Source organism: Tenrec ecaudatus, chromosome 6 (assembly GCF_050624435.1).
Source record: "Tenrec ecaudatus isolate mTenEca1 chromosome 6, mTenEca1.hap1, whole genome shotgun sequence".
Classification (NCBI taxonomy): domain Eukaryota; kingdom Metazoa; phylum Chordata; class Mammalia; order Afrosoricida; family Tenrecidae; genus Tenrec; species Tenrec ecaudatus.
Window position 1 is genome coordinate 92,901,424 of NC_134535.1, and position 13,899 is coordinate 92,915,322.

Sequence of the window (13,899 nt, forward strand, 5' to 3'; positions counted from 1 at the left end):
AACACGTCTAGTCCATCATCTGAGGAGCTTTTACCTTTCATTTTGCCCAGCAAAGTATTACTTATAACTCAAACACTGATGGGCACCAGGATGGGCTTTATTTTAACCAAAAGCTTTTGGTAGATTGTAGCCCTTAGATGGTAGAAGTTTGAGGACTTAAAGGCATAAAAGCACTTAATTTTACATTTTGGGTAAATAGGCTGTTTCTAGTGTTCTAAAACATCCTTAGAAGCCTGGATGTAAGCCATTGGCCCAGTGGCCCACTGCGCACCTCGTGCCTCCCACACTGTGTCAGGGCAATCCCTCAGGAAACGTGGGGTTTCCGAGGCCATTGTCCATGGCCTGGCGTCCTGGGCAAGGCTCGTGCGGCTCTTCCCTCTACAGCCCAGGGCAGCACCTGGAGTTCATTTGTGGAAAGTTGGAAAGTCAACAGAACAATTTCCTTGAAAACCTTTCTGATGACTCGGATAGAGGCACCCACTGAAGGCAACTGGAAATAGGCCAGATTCGGGGGATTCTCTGTAATACTGAACTGGGGTGGGCCCCATTTCTGAACAATACATGTTTTTAAGTTCCAGTGGGCTTACGGGAGAAGGGGACTGACACTTGATAATTTGGTTACTTCCCCTGAACCCAGATGGATGTAAACTGACATGCTGTGAACACTGGAGGGCGAGGCCAGGTTTTCAACCCCTTTGGTTTTCTTTACGTTCCCCCAGCAGCCACTGCTTGATGCCCTGTGACTGAGGAGCCTGGACGTTGAGACTTGACTGCTATGCCATTGGAGATGGAGCCCAAAATGAGCAAGCTTGCCTTCGGCTGTCAGCGAAGCTCCACGTCGGACGACGACTCCGGCTGTGCGCTGGAGGAGTACACCTGGGTACCCCCGGGCCTTCGGCCGGAACAGGTAGGAACCAACCGCCCTGGGCTTCTCCATTGTTTTCAAGCGTGACTTCCACCTGCGTCGTGGCCAGCCTCTCCGGCTGCGCTTCCGTTTGGCTCTTCAGGGTCTCTTGCAGTTCCTAAATGCAGTGGTCTGGCTCTTTTGCTTACATAAACCAGTCACCCTGGAGCAGCGGTTCTCAACCCTCCTCATGCCGCGACCCTTGAACACAGTTCATGTGGTGGTGAACCCCCAACCATAACATTATTTTCGTTGCTACTTCATCACTGTAATTTTGCTACTGTTATAAATCGGGCAACTCCTGTGAAAGGGTCATTTGACACCCCCCCAGGGGTCACGACCCACAGATTGAGAACGGCTGTGCCTAGAGTGATGGGGCTTCTGCCCTGATGGGTGGAGCCCAGGATACAGTCATCAGGTGTGCGCTGTTGAGTCACTTTTGAGGGAGTGAGGGGCATGTAGCCTTTTTAAACGTCACTCCCCATCACCAAAAAAGTAAAGAAGAGGTGGGGGAGGTGGTGCATTTGCTGTGGAACAGCAGAGCTGCAGAGCCCACCACACCACAGCCCGCCCAAACAAACACTGCTTAGGAATGTGGCCTCTGGTAGTTTGCATGTAAAAGAATATGATCAGTACACAATGTTTATTAGGAAAAAGTTCAAGAGAATTGACTTTGTGTTTCGGTTGTATTGTTATTTCAGGGAAGATGAGAATCCATCTACATGCCTATTTTAATTTCCCCCAAATCTTTATGCTGTCACGTTGGAATTGTTAACATTGCTGGTGCTAGATATTATACAAAGGGGCCTCGGAAGGTTCATGGGAAAATTCCATTCTCCTTTTATTCCATTTACCCCCAACACACAGGGCAAAGGCAAGCTTTGCAATAAATGGTGACAATTAGTTTAGGCAGTTGCTCTAAGTGTCAAGTGTCAGCACTGTTCTCCAGGTGTGAACAACTTGAGAAGTGGCTGCTCTCTGCAAGGCTTGTCCTCAGCAGGTGGTGCCAGCACCCCATGCACTGCTGGCCAGTTCTGCACTACCCCCACCCCCAGATCGCTCTATAGGGTTTCACCTTGGCTCATTTCTTGCATCACCAGGCCTTTCTTCCTAGTCTATTGAAATCTGTTCGCCATCACAGCAGTAAACCACAGTGTTGACTGCACTAGAGGGGCCTTCGCCGAGACAGGAACCGGCCTCTCCCTCTGAAAGACAGAATTCTAGAATTAAACCACCATCCCACCCTTTTGAAAAATCTCACTCACTGCCACTGAGTGGATTCTTATTCATAGCGACCCCATAGGACAGGGAAGAACTGCCCGTTAGTTTCTGAAACTATTCACAGGAGCAGAAAACCTCATCTTTCTCCAGAGGAGTAGCTGATGATCTCGAACTGCAGACCTTGAGGTTAGCAGCCCTGCATAACCACTATGCTACCAGAGCTCCTCTTTTGAAAATACTTGAACTCCAAACTCACTGGCATCAAGTCAATTCCAACTCGGAGCAGCTCTATAAAATAGGGTCTCTTTATTCACCCAGGGCCTAGCACGGTGCCTGCTGCACACAGCTGGTATTGAGTGGCTTTCTAACTGTGTAGAACGTTTCTGTAACGGAGAGAAAAAGGGAAGGGAGTCCTGGTGCAGCAGTGAGGAAAACAGTATTTCTGCAAACTCTCGAAGGGAGATGCTCTTCTGGAAGCTACAGAGTAGGCAGGGGGGTGACTGAAGAGTCGAAGCAGGCAGGCCCCAAATCCCCTAACCCACTTTTTTCCTGGAATCACTTTCATTCTTTCTCAGCCCTTAAGTCTTCTCCACAGGCTCTTTGAGGGATGTGCCTTTAAGAACAGAAAAACAGACCAAAAAATCGAGCTCTCCTTCCACACTGAGCTGAGCCCAGCTCCGTATGGCTCTTCTCCAGCTTCCTCGGGGAAATGTCTGCAGGTATTTAGAGCCGCCTCCCATGGAAGCAGGGAAGACTGACGCTGGAGAAAACCTGATAAGGAGAGTTTAGAAAGTTTAACAAAACAGCTCTGGTCTCTGTGACGTAAAATTGAGAGAGGACAAATTGAACATGTCTGTAGCGGCTGGATTTGGACAGAGTCACACAGCCTGTGTGGTCACTTGCAGAACCCACCCAGGGCACGAAGCTCAGCTGTTGGCTGGCTGACCCTTAGAAGATCCAAGGAGGAATGATGGCAGTAAATGTGCATATTTTATGGTGCATAATTTATGATGCCCCGAATTGTCACTACAAATTACATTCCTGAAGAGCAATTTAGCAGCTGGGTGCTAGTTCTGGGAAGGTTTGCAGTTCTGCTGAGCTGGCTCAGCGGGCTTTCTCATTAGCTGCAGGAGACCAAATCCTGCCCTGGCCAAGTCCCAGACCTCAAAGGGAAGAGTCACATTTGAAGAAAAAAGAAAAGATTGAGGAAGCCAAGGTGTCTGTGTCTGTGTGCTGATGTCATTCCCGGCCTCTCCCCCAGGTCCAGCTTTATTTTGCCTGCTTACCAGAGGAAAAGGTTCCTTATATCAACAGCCCTGGAGAGAAACATCGGATTAAGCAGCTTTTGTACCAGTTGCCACCACATGATAATGAGGTAAAATAGCCAAAGACCAATGTGACATGAGAGAATCAGATCAAGCAGGGAGGGGATGTTCATAACCCTCATTGGTTAGGTTTGTCTCTCTGGTCTCTCTCTTTCGTCTTGAGTTAAAATTTGGCTGAAGAATACAGCTTTCCATTCTTTAAGAGGAGAGGGTATTAGTGCAATAAACTTAATACAAGTCAGGTTTTTATAGTGGCTGTAGCCACCCACCAATTATCAGGAGCCTGCAAGTTCCTGCCCCCTCCACTCCCCTTGCAGACGAGAGGGGATGCTTTATGGTCCCTTGTTGAGGCCTTGGGATGAAATAACTTGCCCAGAGAATTTCTAGTGAAAGTGGCAATTACCGAGTTTAACCCTTTTGTGGAAAGGTTAATGTTTTACATTGCTGATAAGGGTTTAAATGATGAGCTCTAGGAGCCCCCAATAAAATGATTTTTTAATAAATAAATAAACAAAAGGGGGATTAAGTGAAACATTCCTTTCTTCTTTGTTTTTTGAATGTTCCTTCAAATTGCACTTTCCTTCTGCGAGAAAGTCCCTAACCTGTAGGGCTGATAGCACCTTCAAAGTGGGGGTCTCTGGGCAGGCCAGCAGAACTTGCTGCTTTGTGCCCTGACACAGCGGGGGCCTGTCTCCCTTCCGGGCAGGTGCGGTATTGCCAGTCTTTGAGTGAAGAGGAGAGGAAGGAGCTGCAAGTGTTCAGTGCACAGCGCAAGAAGGAAGCCCTGGGCAGAGGGACCATCAAGCTGCTGTCTAGAGCGGTGCTCCACGCCGTCTGTGAGCAGGTAACCCGGGTCAGGTGGGCAGCTGGCGGCAGGTGTGCTGGAGGCGGCTGGGTGGTCATGGACTTGGGCCCAAGAGTCTTCTCAAGGGAGCGAGAACCCCAAGCTGTTCGTTGCAGTTGCTTTCATCCACGGAGCTGGCTCCGCCGTAGGGGATGGCAGTGGGAGCCACCCTGGCCTATGGGAGGAACACTGAATAGTCTTGCCATTGGGGGAACCCTGGTAGGGTGGCAGGTGCTGGGGTACACCTGGGTGGTACTTGTTAAAGCAGAAACACAATGAAGACATTCAGCCCCTGGCTGGCAGGGCTCAGCAGGAACACCGCTGCCCTGTGTAACGGGTTCTTAGGAAGAGGGCGCCTCCTAGCCCAGCTGAGGCACGTTCACTGCCACCGATAGAGAGCCACAGACAGCTAAGGGGGCAGTGACTGGCTAGCAGGAGGGGGGCTAAAGGAACGCTTCTTTCCTTTGTGGGATTGAGTGGGAAGTGTGGAAAAGGTTGAGAATTCCAACTTTTAAAAAGAAAATCCCTTAACAATTGGAATCCTTTTGTTTCCAGTGTGGGTTGAAGATAAACGGAGGTGAAGTCGCCGTGTTCGCCTCGCGTGCGGGCCCGGGAGTGTGCTGGCATCCATCCTGTTTTGTCTGCTTCACGTGTAATGAGCTGCTGGTGGACCTCATCTATTTTTATCAGGATGGAAAAATTCACTGTGGCAGGCACCATGCTGAGCTGCTCAAACCACGGTGCTCAGCATGTGACGAGGTAAAAAGGGCTCTTCCCTCTGAGCTGGAAACAATGTGCTTCCCCAAGCCAACATTCCACTGCTCACCTCCAAGCAAAACAGACCTCTCCCGGAGGCTTGCTCTCTGGGGAGATTGCTTAGATAACCCTGGTATAGTCACCTCGGGGAACAATACTTAGCTACTAGACAAGAGGCAAGTGTAAAGTTCTGGGTGTACTGACAGGAAAAGAAGTTGCAGAAGAGTATGTAGCAGATGATCTTATCTGTATTAAATCAAGGAAAACATGGTGCCCATATTTACATAAGCTGGGGGTGGGGGGAGAGGGCAGGACACATAGCCAGGTGGACAGTGGTTGCCCAGAGGGGCCGCCAGGTAGAGAAGACTGACAGTGTGAGAGGAAATCCTGGGTTTTTTCTTTGAGCATTTCATCTAAATCCACTTTCAATATATAAATATATTTGAAACCAAACGTAGGAGTCCAGTAGAGACCTTGATTGGCAGATAGCCACGCGGTCGGTCCCCGGGGGCACTGGTCGCAGGGTGTGGCCTTGGCGCCATTTACAGGTTCAGATATATGAATTAGCACCAACAAACAAACCCCACTGCCATCGAGGCGATGCTGACGCAGCGTGACCCCATATTTGAAGTTGCTGTAAGTTTCACGGGCACAGCCAGCCTCATCAGTCTCCTCTTGGAGTGGCTGGTAAGCCGGCACCACCAGCCTTGCGTGCAGTTGGCTGCCCAGTGCCTAGCTCACACCACCACCTGACACACAAAGCCCACGGCGTCCGGGCAGTTGACTCCCAGCAACCTGTAGGATGGAAAAGAACGCTGCTCCCTTTGAGTTTCTGAGCAGAAAAGCTCATGTCTCTCCTAAGCAGCTGGTGGAAGGTTCAAGACTGCTTCCTTTGTGTAACCCACAACCAGGGCTCAATTTTCTTTTTTTTTTTTACATTTTATTAGGGACTCATACAACTCTTATCACAATCCATACATATACATACATCAATTGTATAAAGCACATCCATACATTCCCCGCCCCAATCATTCTCAAAGCATTTGCTCTCCACTTAAGGGCTCAAATTTTTTTAAAGAGTATAAGTGAACACTTGCTTCGTTTCTTTTTTAACGTGATCAGTTTCTGCTCTTGTTTCACAACTCAGTGAAGTTCGATTTCAGCTTGTGGTTGCTTTTAGGAGAAACAGCTGGCCGTAGGCCTCTCAAGATCCAGTGTGTCTGGACTCTTCCATAAAAGCTCACAGGGATCTTGTTGGTGCTTTTTAAGATCATTTTCGCTGACGAGTGCACAGAGGCCGAGGGGCGGCACTGGCACATGAAGCACTTCTGCTGCCTGGAGTGTGAAACGGTGCTGGGCGGCCAGCGCTACATCATGAAGGACGGCCGGCCCTTCTGCTGTGGCTGCTTTGAGTCCCTCTATGCGGAGTACTGTGAAACCTGTGGGGAGCACATAGGTGAGTGTGGCCTTCGCCTGCCCTGAAGCCACCGTCTGGCTGTGCTCGCCCACAGCCTTGCTTGGTTTTCCTTCTAGGTGTTTCTCTCGAGATGTCATTTTCATACCGGAGGGGTCACTCACTGCCATCGAGTTGATGCGACTCATAGCGGCCCTGTAGCCTAAGGGAGCGTCTGAGACTGTAGCTCTTTATGGGGGTAGAAAGCGTTCTCTTACTCTGCATGGCTCACCCTCGGGTTCGCAGCCCATCACATTGCCAGTACGCCACCATGGCTCCTCCGCGTGGTAGACAGATCTTAACTGTTTGCTCCGCATTTGACCAGTGGAGACAGCCCCGTTCCACTCTGCTGCTGTCACGTTCACCGCGACAGCGCCGGTGCGGTGGTAGGAGTCTCTGGATTTGATCAGCAGCTCCAGCGTGCCGCACCCACCACCTCTGCAGGTTTGCAGGTGGCTGGGATGCCGAACAGGTTTCGGCAGTTCCCAGATTAAGACACTGTGAAGAAAAGTCTGGCGATATACCTTCTGAAAATCAGGCCGTGGAAACACTGGTCCTAAAGGTCCGGTGCCGTTGTGCATGGAGTCGCTCGCCATGAGTTGGGGACCAATTCAACAGCAGCCTTAGGCGGCCTCAGCTGGCAACATGCATGTGTCTGAATGACTGAGCAAGCACTCGTGAGTCCTGACTGCGAGGGTGAAATAAATCCCTTATTATAACAAGGGCTGACTGAATCCACATAACCCATGCCCCCCGTCAACAGAGAACACTTGCATCAACCCAGCGAGTTCCCTCCGGCTCAGTCGCTGGTGCCTGCACCAGGCCGCACCCTAACCTGTTCTGTCTTTTGTCAAAACAGGTGTGGACCACGCCCAGATGACTTACGATGGGCAGCACTGGCATGCGACAGAAGCCTGCTTCTCCTGTGCCCAATGTAAAGCCTCTCTGTTGGGATGCCCCTTCCTTCCGAAACAAGGTCAGATTTATTGCTCCAAAACGTGCAGCCTTGGGGAAGACATGCACGCCTCGGACTCCTCCGACTCGGCCTTCCAGTCGGCGCGCTCCCGAGACTCCAGGAGGAGCGTGCGGATGGGGAAGAGCAGTCGGTCAGCAGACCAGTGCAGGCAGTCTCTGCTCCTGTCCCCCGCCCTCAACTACAAGTTCCCGGGGCTGTCCGGCAGTGCTGATGACACCCTTTCTCGGAAATTGGATGACTTGAGTCTCACCAGGCAAGGGGCAGGTTTTGTCAATGAGGAGTTTTGGAAAGGCAGAGTAGAGCACGAAACCCCAGAAGACCCTGAAGAATGGGCTGAGCATGAAGATTACATGACCCAGCTCCTCCTCAAGTTTGGTGATAAAAGCCTCTTTCAGCAGCAGCCCAGCGAGATGGATATTCGAGCCAGTGAGCACTGGATATCTGATAACATGGTTAAAAAGAAGACTGAGTTAAAGCAAAATAACCAGAGCCTGGCAAGTAAAAAATACCAATCTGATATGTATTGGGCACAGTCACAGGATGGCCTGGGTGATTCTGCATATGGCAGTCACCCAGGCCCTGCTAGCAGTAGACGGCTCCAGGAACTAGATCTGGACCACGGGGCTTCGGGATACAGTCACGACCAAACACAGTGGTATGAAGATTCCCTGGAGTGTTTGTCAGACTTGAAACCTGAACAAAGTGTTCGGGATTCAATGGATTCCTTGGCTTTGTCTAATATCACAGGTACGTAATCTAGGGATGGCATTTGAAGGAGCAGTCACTAAAAGATATATTTTTAAAATTATAATGCACAGGTAGGGATGCTTTTGAAATTCTAAATCAAGAGAAGGGAGTGAAGAAATTTCTGTTAAACATCAAACACTATAGCAATCCTGTGTGTGCTTTGTGTGTATGGAAGAGAGAGATTTGACATACCCCTATGGGAGAAAACTATCCATATTTTAAGAGAATACAGTGGATAAAAAATTTGATCAAAACCAGGACATTAAATGGGCCAGTAATTTGAACCCAGACTTTTCTGACACCAAAGATTTTCTCCTACAGGTCATAGAAATAAAACACTTAATATGTGTCTAATGATGTATTTTTATGTTGGTACAGTTAGCTCAGAGTGAGACCGTTAGCAAGTTGGCTTGAGCCCTGCTTGGTCTTGTGGGCGAGAACATAACCCATGACTCCGCCCCTAACTCATGGTTTTGGAGAGTAGAGCACACAGCTGGATTTTGTCAAAAGGTTTCAGGTTCTTTGGATTTCGCTTTGTGAGTTTTAAGATACTAAAATTGGCCTGCACACTGTATAAACGTGTAACAGAGTTTTAGCTTACCTTGATTGGCCCTGTGGATAGCTTACAAACAACTAAGCATATTTTACTCTGACAATAAATTTTGCTTTCATGTTTCCAAAGCACATTAATAGCAGTTATCCACATTGTATCCTTTAAACATCCCAAGTTATACAAAGGGGATGTGATAGGATTGCCTCTTAAGAGGACACTTGAATTAGCAGTGGGTCAAACGATCAACATCACATACATCTTCAAAGCAACATTGGGCCTAGACGGCAGCTCTTCTGGGTCGCATCTTTATGATAAGTCACTGGATAGAGAAACGTTGCCGTGTTAGGGCTAGTCGTAAAAGTCACCCTAGTGGCATCAACTCTAACATAGATGGGGAAGGCCTTCGCGGTTGCCCCAGAGGACCCTGTGCCAGGGGCTGCGTCTCCAAGGAGGGGAGGAGACGCAGCTCCCCGTCCAGCTTTGTCAAAGATGCTGGGGACTAGAGGACCGGTGGGCGACAGGAAGTTATTGATACCCAATTTATACCAGGCACTGTGCAAGGTGTCTCTAACATTTAATATCGAACACACACATTTAAGTGTTCGGGCTGATATTTCTTAAGAATGGTCTGAAAAACAAGCTTCCTTTGGACAATACTGGCGATAGTTCACAGCCTTCCCTGTGTCCCATTGTCTGCTGGGCTGTTTGTCACCTTGCCTTACCTAGGCCCTGGGGGAGCAATGTCAGTTTTGAGAAGATATGGAATCTGGTAGGGGGATATGATCTGGGGGTTGAAGTGAGAAGACTGGATGAAAGGAAACCAGTGTAATGGGGTAAAGGTCAAGGGTTTGTACACTTCTCATAGAGGGCCACATAGCAGTGTGTGTACCATACAATCTGTTACAGCTCCTCCACTCTGCCTTTGGAGCAAGCAGCCACACACAAGACAGATGAGCACAACAGCTGTCTCTCAATAAAACTTTATACAAAACTGACTATGGCTAGATTTGACCCTTGGGGTATAGACTGCTAGCCCCTGGTCTAGGCTTAAGATAAGGAGGACTTGCCCTTAAGTGTTGACCATGGAGATACAAAGGAAGGGGCAGTTGTTTTTTGTGTTTTCAGTGTGAAAACCTTGCCTTTGTTACCATAGTAGTCTCACACAGGTCTTTTTGGTGATGGACGATTTCATTCAGTATCATGTCCTCAGATTCTTTATTCCTTTGTGTGAATGGACCAGAGTTGGTCTATTCTTCCTGCTGAGCACTCCGGCCCCTTTTCATGCTTGTTGCCGTGTGTTTGCAGCTTACTCTCGTGGCTGTATACCAGGTAGAGGGACCGTGGGGCCATCTGGGTCCTTGGAGACTGCTGCTGCTTTCCAGTGGTGGTTGCATCAGCCGACAGCCCCGTCGACAGTCTAGCTGGCTCCAGTCTCGGTACCCTCGCCAGCATTGGCTGGTTTTTTGAACTTTGATATTAATGTTGGAGTGTGTTGGGATCTCATGTGATGTGCATGTCTCAGATGGTGGCCACTGCAAGCATTTCTTCCTGTTTGTTGGCCACCTGAATCTCTTCCTTGGTCAGGTGTCTGCTCATGTCTTCTGCCCAGTTTTAAATTGGATTGTTTCTTTTCCTTGTTGAGGTGTTGAAGTTACCATTGTCAGATTTATCCCGCTCAGTCTGTGGCAGACATAAAGGGGCAAGGTTTGAAAGACGTTTAAATGAAGCAGTCTGGCTTTAATATCTCAAAGGGCAAGCTTCGATACCGTCTGCTAGTCAACTGATGCAGGACCGTCTGTGCAGAAGCTGTGAGCTTCTGCTGCTCAGCCACTGCTCTCATGAATGTCCGTCACCAAAATGGCCCAGCCCATCAGAAAGCTGTGCCCGTTGTGTTGATAAAATGCTGACCTCTTCTCAGTGTGTTTATATTTACACATGGGTCTTCCCTAACTGTGTTGATGCAATATTGAAATTTGGAAACGAAGCTTTTCAAAGAAAAGCTTCCTCTTGCGTATTCGCTTGTTCCGATCCCTGTTTGAGTGTTGGGCTGATTGGGAATCACACCTCGCCCGTCTTGTCTTCTCTTCTAGGAGCCTCGGCGGACGGGGAGAGTAAGCCGCGGCCGTCGATGTACTCCCTGCCAAACTTCGAGGAGCTGGAGGCAGAGGACTGTGAGAAAATGAGCAACATGGGGACTCTGAACTCCACCATGCTGCACACGAGCGCAGAGTCCCTGAAGAGCCTCGGTTCGGAGCTGTGTCCAGAACAAATGCTGCCGGAGGAGAAGCCCGCGCATCTGCCCGTCCTCAGAAGATCCAAGTCGCAGTCCAGGCCCCAGCAGGTCAAGTTCTCGGACGACGTCATTGACAACGGCAGCTACGAGCACATCGAAATCCGGCAGCCCCCCATGAGTGAGAGGACTCGCAGACGGGTCTACCATTTCGAAGAGCGGGGGGCCCGGCCGCACCAGCCCCATCGCCGCCGGAGAAGCAGGAAGTCTCGCTCGGACAACGCCCTGAATCTCGTGGCCGACAGGAAATACGGCCCGAGGGACCGGCTGCGGCTCTACAGCCCGGAGAACTACGAGCAGTTTCTGCAGGACAAAAGCGCCCGCGAGCTCCAGGCGTACCTGCAGCACGCCGCCCTGCAGGCGCCTGGCGCCCGCTTCCTGGGCTTCCCCGGCGACGACGACTCCTGGGGCTCGTCGTCGTCCTCGTCCGACTCGGAGGAGGAAGGGTACTTCCTGGGACAGCCCATCCCGCAGCCGCGGCCGCACAGGTACGCCTACTACGCCGACGACCTTGCGAGCCCCACTTCGGCGCTGCCCGCCCCGCAGTTCGGTCAGAGGACAACGCAATCCAAGAAGAAAAAGGGACACAAGGGCAAAAACTGTATCATCTCGTAAGCCGGCCAGGCTCTGCGGAGAGCGCGTGCCGACAGCTCGCCCGGAGCCTCCGAACCGCCCGCTGTCCCGCTGCAGCAGCGCTGCCCAGTTTCAAGTGCTTTCTTTGCCCGTGTAAATGGGACAGCCCGGCCGCTGTTGGCCAGGGTCAGATGAACACTTGGAAGGTGTGATTTGTCCAGCTTAGCGCCATCGCCGCTGTGCTGCCAGGTTGGCCTGGCACTGAGTGCCTACCAGGTACAGGTGCGCTGCAGTGTGCGCTGGCTGCTGGCCTCCGATCCCCAAGGGCAGTCTCGAGAAACTGCTGCGGGGCTGTTGATGGATGAAGATGGAGAACTCCAGCCCTTTGTCAGGCGATGGTGTTTGTCGCCCCTGCTATGTCGGCTTGGCTCCTGACCCGCTTGCCTGTGGTGAGGCTTGCAGGCACGCTGACCGAGCTAACACGGCCTTCACACTGGGCCAGGCCAACTTGACCCCGGCCAGCCCTGCCGCCGGCTGCAAATGCAAGAGAACATTGCTATTTATAATGTAGTATTTCATAGACTGTAAGTGGATTCCTAATTTAACGGTGCAAATATTAATGTACATACTGTACAGTTCAGATTTTAAAGCTGATATTTTTATATCCCTGAATTACAAGACGTTTGTTATACTGCACTACTAGATTTCCTAGGGACCCGGAAACAGCATTTGTGGAGGAAATGATTGCTTGTATGTTAGTCGGGGCTTATGCGTAAGCTTAGACGGTCAGATTTATATTGCCTAGTGATGGAAAGTTCAATTTTTTGTTTTTTAATTTTCAATATTAAAAAGGCTCTGTATGCATGGTGGGGCTATGTAAATACTCTTTAAAACTATGGCCCTATTAATCCTATGAGTGTTATTTATGGGTCAAGCAATGTAAACTGTATAAATGTAAAAACAAACAAAGTAAACCCTCCACACATATCCCTAGACTAGATGGTAAAACCCAGTGGAAGCTGGGTGAGTGATCCCCCACCCCATATCCTGGGGCTGTGTGCGAGGAGGTGTCTTGCCGCTCTCTGCAAGGTGGTGATGGAAGCGATCGGAAGGACAAGGGTCAGCTTTCTGTTGCAGAGGACTCCGTAGGCCGACTGCTTTCTTTAGTCCCTCCCCCGAGCTCATCTATTGGCTTCCACGGCAATTTTGAAAGCTGAGTCTTCTGGTTACATGTTTCTCTTAAATCCTTCAATGAGGGGATGCTGCGCCACTGCTATTCAAGTTAAGTATGAGGTTCTAGTTCAATGATGTTGGATTTGAACTAATGAGTTTATATTTTGATATGTGCCATTCTTGCACATGTTTCAGTTCGAACTAAAGGTCCTGGTGGCATCTCAGGTCCTTTAGGGAGGTATTTAATAAACAATAAATAACAAACCATATCTTTGAATACAAATCTTTGCAAATATATCCCGATAACTTCCAGTTTGCTCCTCTGTTTGTGCATGGTTTATTTTGCAGTCTTTCATTAAACATTTGATTTCGATTCCAGTAATTACTACCTACACATAGATAAGACATAAACCCCCAAATTTGAACATATTGCTGTACCACCGCTTCCGACTCACAGCAACCCCCTAAGACAGAACCGAACATGGCGGACCAGGTGAGCCGCATACTCAGAGCTCTTTCCAACAAAACAGGTTTGGCGTCTAGGTAGCCGAGTGGAAGGAGTCTGGTGAGTGATGTATCCTCCTGGGACAGCACCCCACGGATTTGTCCTGAGCCAGGACCTGGGTGATACAGGACCCAATTCGTGGGACATCTCTGGTCACTAGGCTGCCGCCATTGTGGCTCCGACTAGCTATAGCCCTGCTCCATCCCCAGACCAGGACCCCGAGCCCAGAGTCGCTTGCCTGCCCTGGGGAGACACGCAGGGCACTTGCGATAAACCCCACAGCAGCTGCCCACTCGCGGGACCCCACTGGGGGAGAAGCTTCCCTTTGCCCTGCTTCCCCTCTCCCCACGTGGCAGCCATCTGCCCTTGGGCCCGCGTCCCTCCCTCCATTCATCCAAGGCCCGGGGAGCTGACCTGCGGCCTGCCTGGCGACCCCCACGGGGAACCATCCACCCCCACCGCTGCCGGGGACCTCTCCACCAGCACTCCATTTGCCTGGCCACCCACCCCCTTCAGCCTAGCACCCACCCCACTCCCGGCCGGGACCCCCGCGCGGAGCACTTCCCGCCAGTGCGAGCC

The 13,899-nt window shown here is 50.3% G+C and overlaps 1 protein-coding gene across 3 annotated transcripts in view; it reads left to right on the forward strand.

Annotated features, from left to right (window-relative positions):
- PRICKLE1 (prickle planar cell polarity protein 1) overlaps nt 1–13,112 on the forward strand; it is a 130,400-nt gene extending 117,288 nt beyond the window's left edge. For 2 of the 3 annotated variants that reach the window (XM_075551859.1, XM_075551860.1), the window contains exons 2-8: nt 720–907; nt 3,387–3,500; nt 4,157–4,294; nt 4,850–5,053; nt 6,320–6,506; nt 7,363–8,226; nt 10,870–13,112. In XM_075551859.1, coding sequence (XP_075407974.1) covers nt 776–907; nt 3,387–3,500; nt 4,157–4,294; nt 4,850–5,053; nt 6,320–6,506; nt 7,363–8,226; nt 10,870–11,684 — 2,454 coding nt within the window. In that variant the 5' untranslated portion in view covers nt 720–775 and the 3' untranslated portion in view covers nt 11,685–13,112. The remainder of the gene's footprint in view (nt 1–719; nt 908–3,386; nt 3,501–4,156; nt 4,295–4,849; nt 5,054–6,319; nt 6,507–7,362; nt 8,227–10,869) is intronic. The other variant, XM_075551861.1, reaches the window with a different exon arrangement.
- The last annotated feature ends 787 nt before the right edge of the window (nt 13,113–13,899 follow it).